Consider the following 18,780-nt stretch of genomic DNA (forward strand, 5'->3'; position numbering starts at 1 on the left):
GTGAAAAACTTCTATTTTCAAATATTCTCTCTTAACCATTTTTGTTTCAGAAAATGATCAAGTTCAACCGTGACTTTGACAATTTCAAAACAGCCTGTATTCCATGGGAAAGAAAGATTAAAGAGGTTGAGAGTGGGTACCATTATTTAAAGCTATGAGTTTCTGTCTTGTTCATGTAATGTAGTTATATCTATTCATTATGTAACTTTTGGAGTTTGAACTCTAACCCTCAGGTCACTTTGGGTCATCTGTGGCTTCCTACTTCATCTTCTTGCGGTGGATGTACGGTCTAAACCTGGTCCTGTTTGGGTTAATGTTTGGTCTTGTTGTTCTCCCAGAGGTGAGCAGCTTTTTAACCTTTAAGCACATAGTCCATTGTCTTGCAAAATATTTGCAGTACATTTGGTCAGCATATGGAGAGATATCGTAGGAGGGACTCACTGTCTCATTCTTACAGTCTTTTCCCCACTTCCCTTTCATTTTTCCTTTCTTTCTGTCTGGAGGTGATGATGGGTCTTCCGTATGGGTCTATACCCAGGAAAACTGTTCCCAGAGCGCAGCAGGCCAAAGCCATGGACTACTCCGTCCTACTTGATTTTGGAGTGAGGATCTTTGGAGTGATGCCATATTTAAGCACCTTGTTAAGTTTACTTAAGGTTCAGGTTTACTTCATATGATTGTACATATGAAACAAACATACATAAAATGTGATGTCATACAGTACTTTTAAATTACTGGTAAAAAAAGGGTAAAAAGTAGATTTTTAAGACATTAGGGGTCATACATGTTCATGAATAACAGCATCATATTGCATTGTACCTGCAATGTAATTAAACACCCACACCGGTAGAAATACACTGTTTCAAGCTGAAAGACGATGGCCAGAGCTTACCCATGATGTTGCACAGCGATTTAAGTCAATAAGCCATCGTTTTATTTTCAGCCTATGTTGAGTTTCAGGGCTGGGTTTTACTTGAATGTTACCACCCACCAGCGTGGCATTATTTATTAATCAGAAACAGCTGCAAAGTTATTCCTCTTCGCGACTGAGCTGAACCAAACAGCCTTGTGTCCACTTGGCTGCCTGAGCCAAGGAGCAAATTAAAATAGGCGGTGCAAATGTATGTTTTTGCAAGTCTACTTTTAAAAATATTTTTTCTGAAAATTATCATAATCCATTGAATAATTTGTCCATTTTCACTTTTCTTTTGTGGTCTATATAAACAACGAAACAAAACAAATATATATATAAATATATATATATATATCATACCATTTATAAAATGGTTATATATACAGAACCAGTCAAATGTTTGGAAAACACCTACTCATTCAAGGGTTTTCATTATTTTTACAATTTTCTACATTTTAGAAAAATAGTGAAGCCATCAAAAATATGAAATAACACATATGGAATCATGTAGTAACCAAAAATGTGTTAAACAATTAAAAATATATTTTGATATTAGTTATTCTTCAAAGTAGCCACCCAATGCCTTGATGACAGCTTTGCACACTCTTGGCATTTTCTCAACCAGCGTCATGAGGTAGTCACCTGGAATGCATTTCACTTATCAGGTGTGCCTTGTTAAAAGTTAATTTGTGGAATTTCTTTCCATCTTAATGCATTTCAGCCAATCAGTTGTGTTGTGATAAGCTAGGGTGGTATACAGAAGATAGCCCTATTTGGTAAAAGACCAAGTTCATATTATGGCAAGAACAGCTCAAATAAGCAAAGAGAAATGACAGTCCATCATTACTTTAAGACATGAAGGTCATTCAATACGGAATTTTTCAAGAACTTTTAAAGTTTCTTCAAGTGCAGTTGCAAAAACCATCATGAACTATGATAAAACTGTCTCTCATGAGGACCGCCACAGGAAAGGAAAACCCAGAGTTACCACTGCTGCAGAGGATACGTTCACTAGAGTTAACAGCACCTCAGATTGCAGCCCATGTAAATGCTTCACAGAGTTCAAGTAACAGACACATCACAACATCAACTGTTCAGAGGAGACTGAATGAATCAGGCCTTCATGGTCGAATTGCTGCAAAGAACCACTACTAAAGGACACCAATAAGAAGAAGAGACTTGCTTGGGCCAACAAACATGAACAATGGACATTAGACCGGTGGAAATCTGTCCTTTGGTCTGATGAGTCGAAATTTGATATTTTTGGTTCCAACTGCCGTGACTTTGTGAGACGCAGAGTAGGTGAACGGATGATCTCCGCATGTGTGGTTCCCACCATGAAGCATGGAGGAGGTGGTGTGATGGTGCTTTTCTGGTGATGCTGTCAGTGATTTATTTAGAATTCAAGGCACACTTGACCAGCATGGCTACAACAGCATTCTGCAGTAATACGCCATCCCATCTGGTTTGTGCTTAATGGGACTATCATTTGTTTTTCAACAGGACAATGACCAACACACCTCCAGGATGTGTAAGGGCTACTTGAGCAAGAAGGAGAGTGATGGAGTGTTGTGTTAGATGACCTGGCCTCCACAATCACCCGACCTCAACCCAATTGAGATGGTTTGGGATGAGTTGGACCTCAGAGTGAAGGAAAAGCAGCCAACAAGTGCTCAGCATATGTGGGAACTCCTTTAAGACTGTTGAAAAATCATTCCAGGTGAAGCTGGTTGAGAGAATGCCAAGAGTGTGAAAAGTTGTCATCAAGGCCAAGCGTGGCTACTTTGAAGAATCTAAAATCTAAAATATATTTTGATTTGTTTAACACTTTTTTGGTTACTACATGATTCCATATGTATAATTTCATAGTTTTGATGTCTTCGCCCCCTTCCCCCAAAGATGAATGCTTTGATTGGTGTAATGATAGCTTGAACCCACACGTGTCTATTCAGATAATGCAAAGGAACCAGCAAAATAAAATTCAAGAAACTTATAGTTAGTTACATGTTACATGTCATTTGCAGCATGAATGATTATGAGCAAAGCTATTGTAGCCTATCATTTCAATGAATATGTATATTTCAATTTGTGAATATGTGTAAGTAGCCTTCATCATTCTTCGGACAGGAAATGGCATCGAAATAGGGGCTGCAACTTGTTATGGGTGGGTCCTTTAATAAAGTGTTAGCATTTACAGTACATCAATTGTACTTGTCACTGTCAGCTTAATTTCAGATGAATGACTTGCATATGAACATGATTATTTTTCTTAATTTCACCAGGGCTACTGCAAGTACTCTGTTCTGTTCTATGGCTACTACAATGACGAACGCACCATCGGACTCCTCCAGTTCAGACTGCCACTGTCCTACCTACTGGTCGGTGTTGGCATCTTCGGCTACAGCCTGATGGTGGTCATTAGAACGTGGGTTAAACACACACACGTGAACATACACATATGCACACAGTAAATACATACTAATCCACATACACACAAACAGTATCCAAAATATTGATGCCAGCAACCCTCACCCCCAGGATGGCCCGTAACTCGGATGAGGGAGGAGATGGTGGGGACGATGGACAGTTTACATTCACCTTTAAGATGTTCACCAGCTGGGATTACCTCATTGGGAACCCAGAGACAGCTGACAACAAGTATGCCTCCATCACCACCAGCTTTAAGGTAAACACAGCAGCAGCTAACACTTAGGCCTATCCATAGCTAATAGACCGACCTACCACTAGCTTGGCACAAGATACTGTTGTTTATGCATAACTTTGTTCTACAAATATCCATTGCTCTTATCTTTAAAAATCTTCAATCTCCCAAGAATTATATACATGTAAAAATGTACTACATGTACGGGCCTAGACACTTACTATCTTCAACCATAGTATCCACTGTGTGTCTCACTAATTGACTGTTCTCGGTAGGAATCCATAGTAGACGAACAGGAGAACCAGAAGGATGAGAACATCCACTTGCGGAGGTTCCTGCGGGTTCTAGCCAATCTTTTCATTCTCTGCAGCCTGGGGGGCAGTGGCTACCTCATCTATTTTGTGGTCAAGAGGTCTCAGGACTTTGCAAAACTAGATCAGAATACGCTCTCCTGGTATGAAAAGAATGAGGCAGGTTGAGTTGTTATGATCAGATACATGCTGTGCTATGGTTCATCTTGTCAAAAGGAGTGAACCAGAAATGTGCATTTGGTGTTTGTCCTGTTTTCTTCAGTTGTAGGTTGTTGTCCTATTGTCTGGGTTGTCATGACAGTCAAACGTTTATAAAATATATATATATTATACCACACTTGGGTTACACTGAACTTTCATGAGTAAGCCACTAAAAATGATTACATGTTTATAAATTATATGATACATGTTATACATGTTTATGAATGTAATGCTTATAATGCTTATAAATGCTAATACATCTTTATAAAGAAATACTAATTTAATAATAGTATGTTCAGTATTTAATGGTTATTCATTAAAGTATTTTTTTAGTCTTCATCCTGGTGATTGGTTGTGTTTTACTTTTCAGGTGGAGGTTGTGATGTCACTGCTGGGGCTGGTGTGCCCCCCTCTCTTTGAGACTATCGCTGAGCTGGAGGAGTACCACCCTCGTATCGCCCTCAAGTGGCAGCTGGGCCGCATCTTTGCCCTGTTCCTTGGGAACCTCTACACCTTCCTGTTCGCCCTGTTTGATGATGTCAATGAAAAGGTACCAGACAATGTGTCAGTGTTATGTACCTGCAAATGCATGTTTGTGTGTTTATTCACCTGTGTGTGTGTGTGTGTGTGTGTGTGTGTGTGTGTGTGTGTGTGTGTGTGTGTGTGTGTGTGTGTGTGTGTGTGTGTGTGTGTGTGTGTGTGTGTGTGTGTGTGTGTGTGTGTGTGTGTGTGTGTGTGTGTGTGTGTGTGTGTGTGTGTGTGTGTGTGTTCCGTACATATTGTATGAATGTATATTTTACTTACTCACCTGAACCTGTCTTTGCGTGTTAACATGTGTACAGTTGGAACAGGAGAAGTACATTAAGAATGCCACTATCTGGGGTCTGAAGGAGTACTATGCCAACTACAGCACCTTCCACAACACTACTGACATCCCCCCTCCAGAGATCCCTCCTGCTGATGTCATCAGAGGGCCGTGCTGGGAGACGGACGTTGGCATAGTGAGGATTGCCCGTGTTCTTCCTCCGTTTTCCCTTTATTACTAAACATAGCGGTGGCAGACCACCGTTTTTTATTATTTTGTTGTTCCTCCACCTGACCTGGGCAGCCCATAAAGTTTCTGTCATTGTGCACCAGTGATGAGACTGAGGCCGTGTGGCATGCTGGGCGTTTCATGTTTAGTTTCCCTTCTGTGCTGCCTTCTAGGAGTTTGTGAAGCTCACCGTCTCTGACATCCAGGTGACATATCTGACCATCCTCATTGGTGACTTTGTGCGAGCCGTGATTGTGCGTTTCCTCAACTACTGCTGGTGCTGGGACCTGGAGGCTGGATTTGTACGTGCTATGCTTCCGAAGAATAACATAACTACTGTTCTACTGTGTGTGTGTTCCCATTCTATCGTAATACATTTTGGTAGCACTTTATACTACAGTATGGGATAAAGTGGTAATAACATGTATGGTAGTATGGTAACAAGGTATACTTACTCTCTATCAATACAATCCAGCACTACTATATTGCTCTTTACTTTGTTTTATCTTTGCTTATTGCATGTGTGAGAACAAGTAAACTTGATACCACACAGCAACATCTGGCACGATAGGTGATCCTTCGCATTCACCAAGACACAGGACACTGCCCTAGGAAGTTAATTACTGAGAGAGAGAAAGAGGGAGAGAGAAAGGGGGGACAATGAACAGAATTATGTTTCCATTATTTATCTCATGCATTGCACTATTTAAAATATGTATGTGATTCTAGCCGTCTTATGGAGAGTTTGACATCAGCGGCAACGTGCTTGGATTGATCTTCAATCAAGGAATGATTTGGTGAGTAAATATGAGACATCACATAAACCATCAACACATTTCCAATCAACCTGTAAGTTGTGTTTATCACATATTTCTGTATCTGTGTTTGTTTCAGGATGGGTGCGTTCTACGCCCCTGGCCTGGTAGGGTTGAACGTCCTGCGTCTCCTCTCCTCCATGTACTACCAGTGCTGGGCAGTGATGAGCTGTAATGTTCCCCATGAGAGGGTCTTCAAGGCCTCCAAATCCAACAACTTCTACATGGGCCTCCTCCTCCTGGTGCTCTTCCTCAGCCTTCTGCCTGTGGTTTACACCATAATGACCCTGCCGCCCTCCTCTGACTGTGGCCCCTTCAGGTGTCTCTCATGCACACACACACACGCATGCACACATACACACTAGGCACACATCTAATGCTGGTCTCTTGTCTACTAGTGGAAGGGCGCAAATGTATGACGTTGTCATGGAAACTATAGAGAAGGACCTACCAGCGTTCATTGGTAATATCTTCACCTACGCAACTAATCCTGGGCTGATCATACCAGCTGTGCTGCTGATGGTGTATGTACACACACACACACACGCACGCACACACACACACACACACACACACACACACACACACACACACACACACACACACACACACACACACACACACACACACACACACACACACACACACACACACACACACACACACACACACACACGCACACGCACACGCACACGCACACGCACACGCACACGCACACGCACACGCACACACAAACACACGCACGCACGCACGCACGCACGCACGCACGCACGCACGCACACACACACACACACACACACACACACACACACACACACACACACACACATACACACACTAAAGCAAACATGCATATGGTCCTAGTAACATACACATGCTCATCATATCAAGAGTTCTGTGATCCTGTGTCAGGTTGGCCATCTACTATCTGAATGCAACCTCCAAAAACTATCAAAATGCCAACCTGGAACTGAAGAGGAAGATGCAAATGGTAAATGACCATGAGCAACTGAGCTGACGTCTCTCAGGACTTAAATCCTATACTGTAAATAATGACATGTTATTCAGTACTGTTAAATGCATGTACGTAATGCTGAAGGGTGTGTAAATGTGAATGCAGCAACACCAACAGTATAATCTGCGGTTGTGTTTAGGCTAGAGATGAGGAGAAGAACAGGAGGAACAACAAGGAGAGTACCAACCAGGTGATGCATGACCTGGTTGGCCTTCTTCCCAACCGTTCTCTAATCCCCCCTCCTGCTGAAGAAGCACCCCCACCAGGTCAGTTCACATAGCCTACTCTACCTTCCTACCATCTCCACTCAGCACCACTTGGTGGTTGGATGTTTTTTTGGCATTAAGAAAAAAATGTGAACCCACTTCAAAGATCAATCGAAGAAACAGTTTGTTTTGAGTGAATTGTGTCATAACATCGCTCCGAAGCAGAGCTGTCAAAAAGTATTCACACAATTGGACTTTTTCCACATTTTGTTGTGTTACAGCCTAAATTTAAAATGGATTAAATTGAGATTTTGTGTCACTGGCCTACACACAATACCCCATAATGTTAAAGAGCATTTATGTTTGACATTTTTTAAAGCAAATTAATTAATAACGAAAAGCTGAAATGTCTCACTTCAGTAAGTATTCAAACCCTTTGTTTTGGAAAGCCAAAATCAATTCAGGAGTAAACATTTGCTTAACAAGTCACATAATAAGTTGCATGGACTCACTCTCTGTGCAATAATAGTGTTTAACATGATTTTTGAATGACTACCTCATCTCTATACACCACACATACAATTATCTGTAAGGTCTCTAAGTCGAGCAGTGAATTTCAAACTCAGATTAAACCCCAATGACCAGGAAGGTTTTCCAATGCCTCGCAAAGAAGGACAGGTATTGGTAGATTGGTACAAATAAAAAGCAGATGTTGAATATTTTGAGAATGTTGAAGTTATTAATTACACTTTCGATGGTGTATCAATACACCCAGTCTCTACAAACATGCAGGCGTCCTTCCTAACTCAGTTGCCAGAGAGGAAGGAAACCGCTCAGAGATCTCACCATGGTTACTTTAAAACAGTTACAGAGTTGAATGGCAGTGATAGGAGAAAACTGAGAAAGGCTCAACAACATTGTAGTTACTCCACAATACTAACCTAATTGACAGAGTGAAAAGAAGGACACCTGTACAGAATATAAATATTCCAAAACATGGATCCTGTTTGCAATAAGCCACTAAAGTAAAACTGTAAAGCATGTGGCAAATAACTTTATGTCCTGAACACAAAGCGTTATGTTTGGGGCAAATCCAAGGCAAGGCAAGGCAAGGAAAAAAAACATATTGCAACCTATGGGTTGTGATAATTGCATGGTTTGCTCTATCACCTGTTAGTTTATACAGTGCTTTATACAGAAAGTTTATACAGAAAGTTTATACAGAAAGTATTCAGACCCCTTGACCTTTTTCCACATTTTGTTACGTTACAGCCTTATTCTAAAATAGATTACATGTTTTTTTCCCTCATCAATCTACACACAATACCCCATAATGACAAAGCAAAAACGGGTTTTTAGAAATTTGTACAAATGTATTAAACATTTTTTTAAATTGTACATTTACATAAGCATTCAGACCCTTTACACAGTACTTTGTTGAAGCAGCTTTGGTAGCAATTACAGCATTGGGTCTTCTTGGGTATGATGCTACAAGATTGGCAGCCCCTGTATTTGGGGAGTTTCTCCCATTCTGCTCTGCAGAACCTCTCAAGCTCTGTCAGGTTGGATGTGGAACGTTGCTGCACAGCTATTTTCAGGTCTCTCTAGAGATGTTCGATCGTGTTCAACTCCAGGCTCTGACTGGCCACTCAAGGACATGCAGAGACTTGACCCAAAGCCACTCCCGCGTTGTCTTGGCTGTGTGCTTAGGGTTCACCTTTCTGTTGGAAGGTGAACCTTCACCCCAGTCTGAGGTCCTGAGTACTCTGGAGCAGATTTTCATCAAGGATCTCTCTGTACTTTGCTCCTTTCATTTTTCACTCGATCGTGACTAGTCTCCGAGTCCCTAAAAAACATCCCAACATAATGATGCTGTCACCACCATGCTTCACCATAGGGAAGGCGCCAGATGTGGCACTTGGCATTCAGGCCAAAGAGTTCAATCTTGGTTTCATCAGACCAGAGAATCTTGTTTCTCATGGTCTGAGAGTCTTTAGGTGCCTTTTGGCAAACTCCAAGCAGGCTGTCACGTGCCTTTTACTAAAGACTGATTGGTGGAGTGCTGCAGAGACGGTTGTCCTTCTGGAAGCTTCCCCCATCTCCACAGAGGAACTCTGGAGCTCTGTCAGAGTGACCATCGGGTTCTTGGTCACCTCCCTGACCAAAGCCCTTCTACCCCATTTTCTCAGTTTGGGCGGGCGGCCAGCTCTAGGAAGAGTCTTGGTGGTTCCAAACTTCTTCCATTTTGGAATGATGGAGGCCACTGTGTTCTTGGGCACCTTCAATGCAGAAGAAATGTTTTGGTACCCTTCCCCAGATCTCTGCCTCGACACAATCCTCTTTCGAAGATTTTCGGACAATTCCTTCGACCTCATGGCTTGGTTTTTACTCTGACATGCACTGTCAACTGTGGAACCTTATATAGACAGGTGTGTGACTTTCCAAATCATGTCCAATCAATTGAGTTTACCACAGGTGGACTCCCATCAAATTGTAGAAACAGGATGCACCTGAGCTCAATTTCGAGTCTCATAGCAAAGGGTCTGAATACTTATTTAAATAAGGTGTTTCTGTTTATTTTTTTAAACAAATTTGCAAAAATGTCTAAAAACCTGTTTTCACTTTGTCATTATGGGGTATTGTATGTAGATTGCAGAGGATTCTTATTTATTTAAGCAATTTTAGAATAAGCTGTAATTTAACAAAATGTAGAAAAGGTCAAGGGGTCTGAATACTTTCTGAAGGCACTGTATGCCTTGCCACCGTGATATATAGGCCTAAGCTGGAGAAAGTAAGAAGACACAGAGGGAGAATGAATTCAACAACACCTTTTGTTTAATCACAAACAGGAGCGCAACATCGTTCAGGTGGAGTCCACAATGCATATGCATATTGCATGTTACAAACAGTTACATGGCCTACAGGAAGGTCAATCAAGTTAATGTTTCTGACATTTTCAGACTACTAAACAACTATTGATTTAGAACAGTGTTATCACAAGTCGCAAAGAATATAGCACTATTTCAACTTCAACATCATCAATCAAATCACTTATGCTTAGTCTAATACAGTGACAACTAGATTCCCAAAACCATTTAGTCCAATCAATGTAAGCTAAATATCAGGTGGCTGTCCATGTTACTGATTTGTGTGTGTGTGTGTGTGTGTGTGTGTGTGTGTGTGTGTGTGTGTGTGTGTGTGTGTGTGTGTGTGTGTGTGTGTGTGTGTGTGTGTGTGTGTGTGTGTGTGTGTGTGTGTGTGTGTGTGTGTGTGTGTGTGTGTGTGTGTGTGTGTGTGTGTGTGTGTGTGTGTGTGTGTGTGTGTGTGTGTGTGTGTGTGTGTGTGTGTGTGTGTGTGTGTGTGTGTGTGTGTATGTGTGTGTGTGTGCATAAGTAGAAAAAACATGTTGACTCACCTAACTTGTTGAGAAATGCCAACGCCATCCTCCTTTCCTTCATATTGTCAATACTGTCTATTACCCTGTCAAACAGGACAGGACACACTTTTAGTTCATGTTGTCCTAGACTCCCTGACTAAAATGTTTGCTCGCAAGCCTAACTTTATTTAATGAGCAAAGATGAGCCAGCTAGTTAACATTAGCTTACTGAATCTAGCTACATATTGAACTTCTATCCTCTCAGGCCAGGGGCATAATGTATAATTTTATAGTTGGTTCCCAAACGCCGTTATAATCATTGGCCATTATGGAGAATTAAGTAAAACTACAAGTCCAAATCTCTAGCTCCATCCATGGCTAATTTAGGAAAGTGCCAATTTGAACTAGCTAGCTATCCACCAGAGTACAACAACACAACGAGATGCAACAATTCAAGTTTTTTCTGTCAATGATGTTTGGCTTTTGATGTTTTACATTTGTAATATGATTGGTGTGAAGCCAAATCCAAACGGATTTCCCATGACACTTTTTTTTGGTGCGCCAAGACCGTTCACAGTTGAGTTTGCTCAGTTTAGCTAAATGCTGATTGGCTATTGAGTGTATTTAGTTTCTTTTATTTTTACAGGGACAGTGCACATTAATCAACGTTTTAGCCAGCTGGCTAATTTTCAACCGCAGTCCCTGGGCAGGTTATTAAAAACAATTACAATATAGACAATCCTTGAGCAGTGAGCACACGCAGAGCAACATAGGACAAGCAAGACATAGCATACAGACAGAGCAACATAGAACAAAAAGCAGCAAGACAAAATTCATAAAAGCAACAAAGTGTTCCCACACCTCACAAGCTACTTCTGTAGCTCAGTTGGTAGAGCATGGTGCTTGTAATGCCAGGGTAGTGGGTTTGATTCCCGGGACCACCCATACGTAGAATGTATGCACACATGACTGTAAGTCGCTTTTGATAAAAGCGTCTGCTAAATGGCATATATTATTATTATTATATACAACAGACAACATGGAAAGCGGCAATACACAGCTAGGGACCATGTTCACAAATCTGATTGACCTATAGCCATGTCTTCATGCATTTTGGGAAAGTGTGATACGTGGTGCAGTTATTTGTGTCTGATGGCAGTGTATTTCAGACATGGGAAGCTCTCACAGAGAAAGCGGATTTACTAAAGGTGCTTTTCCTTAAGGGAACTATACAGTCACCTCTCATGACAGACCTTGCGGATCTGCAGCCGTATGTTTGGGTTTTCTGTTTAACAAAAATACTGAGTGGAGGGGGAGCCAGGCCATTTAGGATCTTGAATACAAGACATGCGTCGGTGTATTGCACAAGATTTTCCCAACTCATGAGCTCATGCTTTCTGAGGATGTTAACAGTGATGATGGCTATTGGGCTTCCTAGGCACTTTAAGAGCCTGTTTGTAGACAGACTGAATAGGTTTTAATGTTCTACAGCAAGCTTGGGCCCTACTAGTCAAGCAGTATGTTAAGAGGTGGAGTATCATAGATTTGAAGTACAGTTTTGCTACCTCTGTAGTCAAACAATTTCGTATAAATCGGAAATTAGCTAGGTTGAATTTGGTTATCTGAATGACCTTTTTCACATGCTTTTTAAAAGAGAGTTTGGAATCAAGTATGATGCCACGGTACTTAAAAATCAGATACCACCTGGAGCATCTCCCCTGACACATAGACATCTGGCTCAGTAGCATCTGTTGCCCTCTTTGTGAAGAACATGCAAACAGTTTGTTTCACATTGAGATGCAAACAAACACGAGTCACTGAGCCACTTTGTAACCTGGACCATTACAGTAGTGAGTCACTGAGCCACTCTGTAACCTGGACCATTACAGTAGTGAGTCACTATGTAACCTGGACCATTACAGTAGTGAGTCACTATGTAACCTGGACCATTACAGTAGTGAGTCACTGAGCCACTTTGTAACCTGGACCATTACAGTAGTGAGTCACTGAGCCACTTTGTAACCTGGACCATTACAGTAGTGAGTCACTGAGCCACTTTGTAACCTGGACCATTACAGTAGTGAGTCACTATGTAACCTGGACCATTACAGTAGTGAGTCACTGAGCCACTTTGTAACCTGGACCATTACAGTAGTGAGTCACTGAGCCACATTGTAACCTGGACCATTACAGTAGTGAGTCACTGAGCCACTTTGTAACCTGGACCATTACAGTAGTGAGTCACTATGTAACCTGGACCATTACAGTAGTGAGTCACTATGTAACCTGGACCATTACAGTAGTGAGTCACTGAGCCACTTTGTAACCTGGACCATTACAGTAGTGAGTCACTATGTAACCTGGACCATTACAGTAGTGAGTCACTGAGCCACTTTGTAACCTGGACCATTACAGTAGTGAGTCACTATGTAACCTGGACCATTACAGTAGTGAGTCACTGAGCCACTTTGTAACCTGGACCATTACAGTAGTGAGCCACTTTGTAACCTGGACCATTACAGTAGTGAGTCACTGAGCCACTTTGTAACCTGGACCATTACAGTAGTGAGTCACTTAGCCACTTTGTAACCTGGACCATTACAGTAGTGAGTCACTGAGCCACTTTGTAACCTGCACCATTACAGTAGTGAGTCACTGAGCCACTTTGTAACCTGGACCATTACAGTAGTGAGTCACTGAGCCACTTTGTAACCTGGACCATTACAGTAGTGAGTCACTGAGCCACTTTGTAACCTGGACCATTACAGTAGTGAGTCACTGAGCCACTTTGTAACCTGGACCATTACAGTAGTGAGTCACTGAGCCACTTTGTAACCTGGACCATTACAGTAGTGAGTCACTGAGCCACTTTGTAACCTGGACCATTACAGTAGTGAGTCACTGAGCCACTTTGTAACCTGGACCATTACAGTAGTGAGTCACTGAGCCACTTTGTAACCTGGACCATTACAGTAGTGAGTCACTGAGCCACTTTGTAACCTGGACCATTACAGTAGTGAGTCACTATGTAACCTGGACCATTACAGTAGTGAGTCACTGAGCCACTTTGTAACCTGGACCATTACAGTAGTGAGCCACTTTGTAACCTGGACCATTACAGTAGTGAGTCACTGAGCCACTTTGTAACCTGGACCATTACAGTAGTGAGTCACTTAGCCACTTTGTAACCTGGACCATTACAGTAGTGAGTCACTGAGCCACTTTGTAACCTGGACCATTACAGTAGTGAGTCACTGAGCCACTTTGTAACCTGGACCATTACAGTAGTGAGTCACTGAGCCACTTTGTAACCTGGACCATTACAGTAGTGAGTCACTGAGCCACTTTGTAACCTGGACCATTACAGTAGTGAGTCACTGAGCCACTTTGTAACCTGGACCATTACAGTAGTGAGTCACTGAGCCACTTTGTAACCTGGACCATTACAGTAGTGAGTCACTGAGCCACTTTGTAACCTGGACCATTACAGTAGTGAGTCACTGAGCCACTTTGTAACCTGGACCATTACAGTAGTGAGTCACTATGTAACCTGGACCATTACAGTAGTGAGTTCTTGTGCAGCTTGTTGTTTGCTCTTTGCATGCACATATATCACTGTATCATCTGCATACATTTGAACTTCAGACCCAGTACAGACAGAAGGCAGATCATTAATGTACAGGCTGAACAGGAGGGGCCCCAGTATTGACCGTTGGGGCACACCCACATCATAGCTAAGAGTGGGTGACAGCTCATTGCTCACTCTGTCACACTGAGTTCTGCCTTCAAGGTATGATTTCATCCATCTCAAGGCATCGGGGGAAAAGTTGAACTTGGACAATTTTGTGATGAGAATCTCATATTTAACAGTATCAATAGCCTTCCTTAGGTCCAGAAACACAGCCCCAACAACGCCCCCTTTGTCCATCTTGGACACATTTTCCAGAAGAAAGCAGTCGGCCGTTTCTGTGGAGTGTTTCGCTCTGAAGCATAACTGCATGGAGCGTAATGTGAAGAGGCTGTTGCTGAGGTGGGCAATCAGTTGTTCTGCTACACACTTTTCAACAAACTTTGACATCACAGGTAGTATACTAATGGGCATGTAGTTACTCACATCAGCAGGGTCGCCTGATTTAAAGATGGCCGTTATTATGGCCGAATTCCATACCCTTGGAAACACCCCGAGACCAATAGATGTGTTGGTGACCTTAGTAATGGGGCCAATGAGTGACTCTTTGTAGTTTTTAAGAAAGGTAGAGTCCAGCCCAAACACATATTTGGCTTTAGAGTTATTTAGTGAGCTAATCACCTTGTTCACCTTTGTCTCAGAAACCTCCCTTATGATGAAGACATGTTGAGTGTAATTTACTAGCACTGAGCCCAAGAAACCAGTGGAGGGGTTATGTGTTAGTACCCTGACAGAGTCAATAAAGTAGGAATTGAAGGCTATTGCTATTTTGACTGCATCCCGTGTTACATTGTTATTCATCATGATTTCTAGTCTTTTTGCAGTGTTACTATGGTCTTTCCCTGTTAACCTGTTTAGCTTCACCAATTATGTTAATAAAAAGGTTTGTCTTGGCCTGTCCGATTTCTTTCATCACCTTATTTCTCAACATGGTAAACCTACATCTGTCATGCTCTAATTTGGATCTTAGGGCTATTTTTAGAGCATAATATCGTTCTTTCATCAATTTCTAGATTTCTCCATTTAGCCAAGGAAGAGTGTTAGTGAACAGGTAGTTTAAAAGTTTCCGATAAATGTTGGACTTGTATTTGTTACGCCTAAGCGGTTCAGTGGAATAGGGAGCGAGGTAGACTTGGTCATTATTCAGAACATTATGGTACGCTGTGTCCTGTCCGCTCCCGTGGAACATTGAACCAATGTGTTTGGTGTTGATATTCTCCGGTAGTAGACTGATTGTGTAATCCCAGCAAGAATGCACTGACATTATCACTAGAGCAGCTAAATAACTGACAATCATGGCAAAATACTGGAGATAAAACACATAATTGAGCTTTAACTCTTTGCATGAGTTACTTAGCTGGGGTCGGCGTACACCTGATGTTTTACATAAAATAAACAGCATTCGTATGAGAAGCGGCACCTGCCGCACCACCCTGTCTTCCGTCCGCCATTATCCGCCATTGTTAGTTTATACTTTTTTAATCAAGGGAGGCCACATGCTTGCTGACTTCCCTTGCATTCAATGCTACTGGTGGCAACAATATCCTACTCGTTTTGACCTGACAGCATCAGATAGATGGGCTACACATACATTTACATTTACATTTAAGTCATTTAGCAGACGCTCTTATCCAGAGCGACTTACAAATTGGTGCATTCACCTTATGACATCCAGTGGAACAGCCACTTTACAATAGTGCATCTAAATATTTTAAGGGGGGGGTGAGAAGGATTACTTTATCCTATCCTAGGTATTCCTTAAAGAGGTAGGGTTTCAGGTGTCTCCGGAAGGTGGTGATTGACTCCGCTGTCCTGGCGTCGTGAGGGAGTTTGTTCCACCATTGGGGAGCCAGAGCAGCGAACAGTTTTGACTGGGCTGAGCGGGAACTGTACTTCCTCAGTGGTAGGGAAGCGAGCAGGCCAGAGGTGGATGAACGCAGTGCCCTTATTTGGGTGTAGGGCCTGATCAGAGCCTGGAGGTACTGAGGTGCCGTTCCCCTCACAGCTCCGTAGGCAAGCACCATGGTCTTGTAGCGGATGCGAGCTTCAACTGGAAGCCAGTGGAGAGAGCGGAGGAGCGGAGTGACGTGAGAGAACTTGGCAAGGTTGAACACTAGACGGGCTGCGGCGTTCTGGATGAGTTGTAGGGGTTTAATGGCACAGGCAGGGAGCCCAGCCAACAGCGAGTTGCAGTAATCCAGACGGGAGATGACAAGTGCCTGGATTAGGACCTGCGCCGCTTCCTGTGTGAGGCAGGGTCGTACTCTGCGGATGTTGTAGAGCATGAACCTACAGGAACGGGCCACCGCCTTGATGTTAGTTGAGAACGACAGGGTGTTGTCCAGGATCATGCCAAGGTTCTTAGCGCTCTGGGAGGAGGACACAATGGAGTTGTCAACCGTGATGGCGAGATCATGGAACGGGCAGTCCTTCCCCGGGAGGAAGAGCAGCTCCGTCTTGCCGAAGTTCAGCTTGAGGTGGTGATCCGTCATCCACACTGATATGTCTGCCAGACATGCAGAGATGCGATTCGCCACCTGGTCATCAGAAGGGGGAAAGGAGAGGATTAATTGTGTGTCGTCTGCATAGCAATGATAGGAGAGACCATGTGAGGTTATGACAGAGCCAAGTGACTTGGTGTATAGCGAGAATAGGAGAGGGCCTAGAACAGAGCCCTGGGGGACACCAGTGGTGAGAGCGCATACAGAGACAAAGGGGAGATGTTTGCTCGCTTGGATGCTTTCTCCGATGAGATACATTCAGCCAATTACGAATTGAAGGGAAATTCTGAAACACAGAGAGACAAAAGGTACATCATTTAATTGTTGTATTTGTTCATTTTGGTGGTGGCTGCATTATGTTATGGGTATGCTTGTCATTGGCAAGGACTAGGGAGTTAAAATTAAAATAAAAAATACATGGAATAGAGCCAAGCACAGGCAAAATCCTATAGGAAAACCTGGTTCAGTCTGCTTTCCAACAGGCACTGGGAGACAAATTAACATTAAAGCATGGCAATAACCTAAAACACAAGGCCAAATATACACTGGAGTTGCTTACCAATACAACATTGAATGTTCCTGAGTGGCCTAATTACAGTTTTGACTTAAATCAGCTTGAAACTCTATGGCAAGTAGGTTTTTTTTATCGCTTTTTTAATGCAAAAAAATCTAAGAACTTGTTTTCACTTTTTCATTTTGGGGTATTATGTGTAGGTGGGTAAGAAAAAAATATATTTGATCCATTTTGAATTCAGGTTGTAACACAATAATATGTGGAATAAGTAGCTCAGGTGGTGTAGCTCAGTTGGTAGAGCATGGCGCTTGTAACGCCAGGGTAGTGGGTTCGATCCCCGGGACCACCCATACGTAGAATGTATGCACACATGACTGTAAGTCGCTTTGGATAAAAGCGTCTGCTAAATGGCATATATTATATTATATTATTATTATTAGCTGTACATCCACCCCATTTTTCTCTTTTGCTTTTTCAGACAACATGAGCGAGAAGGGCAGCACATTTCCCAAGGTGGCAAAACGTCCAGGAGCAGCTGACAATGTCAAGAGGGTTAACCTTCAGAAGGATGTTTCATTGGCTGCACCAAACTCCCAAGCGGCTGTGACCCGCCCCCCAGGCCCAAGGGGGCCGCCTGTAAATGCCAGAGGACCACCCCCAGGGCCGGGAAGGGGCAGAGGGAGGGGTGCACCTCCTCCTAAATGCTAATTAGGTGAAAAACAGGGTGCTAAGATGTCCACACCACCCTCACGACTCCTGTTGCGGGCCGGGATATCTTTCGTTCGCGCAGTGCACGCCAGCCAAGTTTGCCAGGTGCACAGTGTTTCCCCCGACACATTGGTGCGGCTGGCTTCCGGGTTTGATGTGCGCTGTGTTAAGAAGCAGTGCGGCTTGGTTGGGTTGTGTTTCGGAGGACGCATGGCTTTCGACCTTCATCTCTCCTGAGCCCGTACGGGAGTTGTAGCGATGAGACAAGATAGTAATTACTAACAATTGGATACCACGAAATTGGGGAGAAAATGGGGTAAAATAAAATAAAAAATAGAAAATACATATTTTTTGAAAGCATGATTTTCAGAAATGTTAATTTAATTAAATATAACTGCAACATCTTAACGATTGTTTGTGAGTAAAAACTACAACAAAGGAAATTGTTTAATTTACACCATATTCATAATATTTCTATCAACTTAAGAATTCTACGTTTTTGCAACAACTTGCCACTTGGTTCCGTTTGTAGAGGATTGTGGGTAATTCAAATTTGTTAGAATTTATTATACTTTTACACAATGTTGTATGCGTGTTTGAAGTATATTTCTAAATTAGTGTTAAAGTTGAACTGAAACGCTCAAATCAACATGCAACATTGATTTACATGGCGATGTTGGGTAACCTTGTTGAACATGATGTTCTGAAAATGCTTTTAGAACTTAATATTATACTTTTTTCCCAACGCCTAGCACCAGGGTCGTTTCATGTAATTTCAGCAACACATGACACCCACCATCTCAGATTGTCCTGTCGTTAGAAACAGATAAGATTAAC

General features: G+C 42.5%; 1 protein-coding gene and 1 non-coding gene across 10 annotated transcripts in view; both read left to right on the forward strand.

Moving 5' to 3' along the window:
- The window catches only part of tmc2b (transmembrane channel-like 2b), a 29,364-nt gene extending 11,198 nt beyond the window's left edge, over window positions 1-18,166 (forward strand). For 4 of the 9 annotated variants that reach the window (XM_046347812.1, XM_046347813.1, XM_046347814.1 and 1 more), the window contains 15 exons: window positions 51-132; window positions 234-340; window positions 504-602; window positions 3,196-3,338; window positions 3,452-3,599; window positions 3,851-4,045; window positions 4,458-4,637; window positions 4,930-5,088; window positions 5,294-5,422; window positions 5,850-5,917; window positions 6,015-6,254; window positions 6,334-6,459; window positions 6,848-6,926; window positions 7,090-7,216; window positions 17,714-18,166. In XM_046347812.1, coding sequence (XP_046203768.1) covers window positions 51-132; window positions 234-340; window positions 504-602; window positions 3,196-3,338; window positions 3,452-3,599; window positions 3,851-4,045; window positions 4,458-4,637; window positions 4,930-5,088; window positions 5,294-5,422; window positions 5,850-5,917; window positions 6,015-6,254; window positions 6,334-6,459; window positions 6,848-6,926; window positions 7,090-7,216; window positions 17,714-17,943 — 2,112 coding nt within the window. In that variant the 3' untranslated portion in view covers window positions 17,944-18,166. The remainder of the gene's footprint in view (window positions 1-50; window positions 133-233; window positions 341-503; window positions 603-3,195; window positions 3,339-3,451; window positions 3,600-3,850; window positions 4,046-4,457; window positions 4,638-4,929; window positions 5,089-5,293; window positions 5,423-5,849; window positions 5,918-6,014; window positions 6,255-6,333; window positions 6,460-6,847; window positions 6,927-7,089; window positions 7,217-17,713) is intronic. The other 5 variants (XR_006838578.1, XM_046347817.1, XM_046347818.1 and 2 more) reach the window with 5 other exon arrangements.
- Window positions 17,512-17,584, forward strand: trnat-ugu. The gene has a single exon. It is a non-coding gene; the product is annotated as a tRNA-Thr (tRNA).
- Window positions 18,167-18,780: the final 614 nt, after the last annotated feature.

This window comes from Oncorhynchus gorbuscha, linkage group LG04 (genome assembly GCF_021184085.1).
Source record: "Oncorhynchus gorbuscha isolate QuinsamMale2020 ecotype Even-year linkage group LG04, OgorEven_v1.0, whole genome shotgun sequence".
In the NCBI taxonomy this organism is placed as follows: domain Eukaryota; kingdom Metazoa; phylum Chordata; class Actinopteri; order Salmoniformes; family Salmonidae; genus Oncorhynchus; species Oncorhynchus gorbuscha.